The 1,946-nt window shown below is 37.7% G+C and overlaps 1 protein-coding gene across 1 annotated transcript; it reads left to right on the top strand.

Moving 5' to 3' along the window:
* Positions 1 to 218: 218 nt before the first annotated feature.
* LOC105822519 (probable ATP-dependent RNA helicase DDX43) lies at positions 219 to 1,705 on the top strand. The gene is given in 3 exon segments (XM_012659507.1): positions 219 to 331; positions 333 to 1,076; positions 1,078 to 1,705. Coding segments are annotated over 3 exon segments (1,485 nt in total).
* Positions 1,706 to 1,946: the final 241 nt, after the last annotated feature.

The raw sequence follows: 1,946 nt of genomic DNA, 5'->3' as shown, positions 1-1,946 counted from the left end.
AATAGCACAGGTCCCAGGACAGGTAGGGGAGGCAGAGGTGGCGGCAGGAGAGAGGCTGGTCTCCAGGATCCACCCCTTGTTTTGGGTTAAAGAACGACTTTGTTGGACTCATGATCAGTCATGGTGGGTCAAATATAAAAGATATCCAGAGAACAACAGGTACCAAGATACAGATAATAAAAGGATATCCAGAATCATTAGTGAAAATATTTGGCACCATGGCGATGCAAACAAAAGCAAAAGCAGTGATAGATAATTTTGTTAAGAAACAAGAAGAAAATGATTATTCAGAACACAAAGTTGACTTACCTCCGATTGAGAAAAACTTTTACAGAGTCAACAACAACAAGCTTGATGACACAGGTGGAGGTAGACAATTGGAGAAAGGAAAATTTTAATATGTGTGATGACTTGAAAGAAGGTGAAAAACGTCCAATCCTTAATCCTACCTGCACATTTGCCGATGCCTTTCAATGTTAGCCTGAAATTTTAGAAACCATTAAAAAGGCAGGTTTTCAAAAGCCAACACCTATTCAGTCACAATCGTGGCCAATAGTTCTACAAGGAATAGACCTTATAGGAAAAGCACAAACAGTAACGGGAAAGACATTGTCCTATTTAATGCCTGGATTTATTCATCTAGACGGTCAACCAAAAGGTAGAGGAAAAAGGGGCAGACCCGGTATGTTAGTTCTCACGCCCACAAGTGAATTAGCTATTCCAGTGGAATCTGAATGTTCTAAATATTCATATAAAGGACTTAAGAGTGTTTGTGTATACGGTGGTGGAGATAGAGACCGACAAATAGAAGATCTTAGAAAAGGTGTAGATATCGTCATTGCAACACCTGGAAGGTTGAATGATCTGCAAGTGAATAACTTTGCCAACTTGAAAAGCGTAACCTACTTGGTTTTAGATGAAGCAGACAAGATGCTTGATATGGGATTTGAACCCCAGATTATGAAGATTTTGTTAGATGTGCGCCCAGATAGGCAGACTATTATGACAAGTGCAACTTGGCCAGGTGCTGTTAGGCCACTTACACAGTCTTACTTGAAAACGCCAGTGATTGTCTACGTTGGATCTTGTAGCTGTGAGCACAGTAGAACAAAGTGTGATTGTGACAACAGAAGAGGAAAAACGAAGTCATATCCAAACTTTTCTAGAGCATTTATCGGCTAATGACAAAGTCATTGTCTTTGTTTGCCGAAAGGCCATTGTGGATCATTTATCAAGTGACCTGATTCTCCGACATATATCAGTGGAATCATTACATGGCAACAGAGAACAGAGGGAAAGAGAGAAAGCACTACAAGATTTTAAAACAGGAAAAGTAAGAATATTAATTGCCGCAGACTTAGCATCCCGAGGTCTGGACGTTCACAATATTACTCACGTATACAACTATGACTTTCCAAGGAACATTGAAGAGTATGTTCACAGAATAGGGCAGACTGGAAGAGCAGGGAGAACAGGTGTTGCAATAACTCTTATCACAAGAAATGACTGGAGAATTGCAACAGAATTGATTAATGTACTGGAAAGAGCAAATCAGAGCATCCCGGAGGAGCTTAAGGGAATATCAGAAAGATTCAAAGCACATCAGTTGAAAAAACAAATGGAAAGAAAAATGGGAAGACCGCAAAGCCCAAGAAGTTTTATTAATTTCTCATTGAAAAGTGATGGAGAATTCAAGATATTTTAGAAATACATACTGGATATGGAAGTACTGGAACATATTGGCGGTTATGAAAAGACCTCCCTGATTCTTAAAATAACAGTGTTTAAAAATGTAGAATTCAATATTTAATACTTCAATAAAAAGTATTTAAATGTGAGTTAAATTTTTTCCTGAATATTTGTTAAGGAATGTAACATGTAGAGGTTTTCTTTTACTTCAAACTTTTTCTATTTAAAAAAATATTTTAAATTGTCTCCTGTAATGT

This window comes from Propithecus coquereli, unplaced genomic scaffold (assembly GCF_000956105.1).
Source record: "Propithecus coquereli isolate 6110/MARCELLA unplaced genomic scaffold, Pcoq_1.0 Scaffold62, whole genome shotgun sequence".
NCBI classification, from domain to species: domain Eukaryota; kingdom Metazoa; phylum Chordata; class Mammalia; order Primates; family Indriidae; genus Propithecus; species Propithecus coquereli.
The sequence above is the reverse complement of the archived record's forward strand: the minus strand, read 5'-3'. Positions and strand labels throughout refer to the sequence as shown.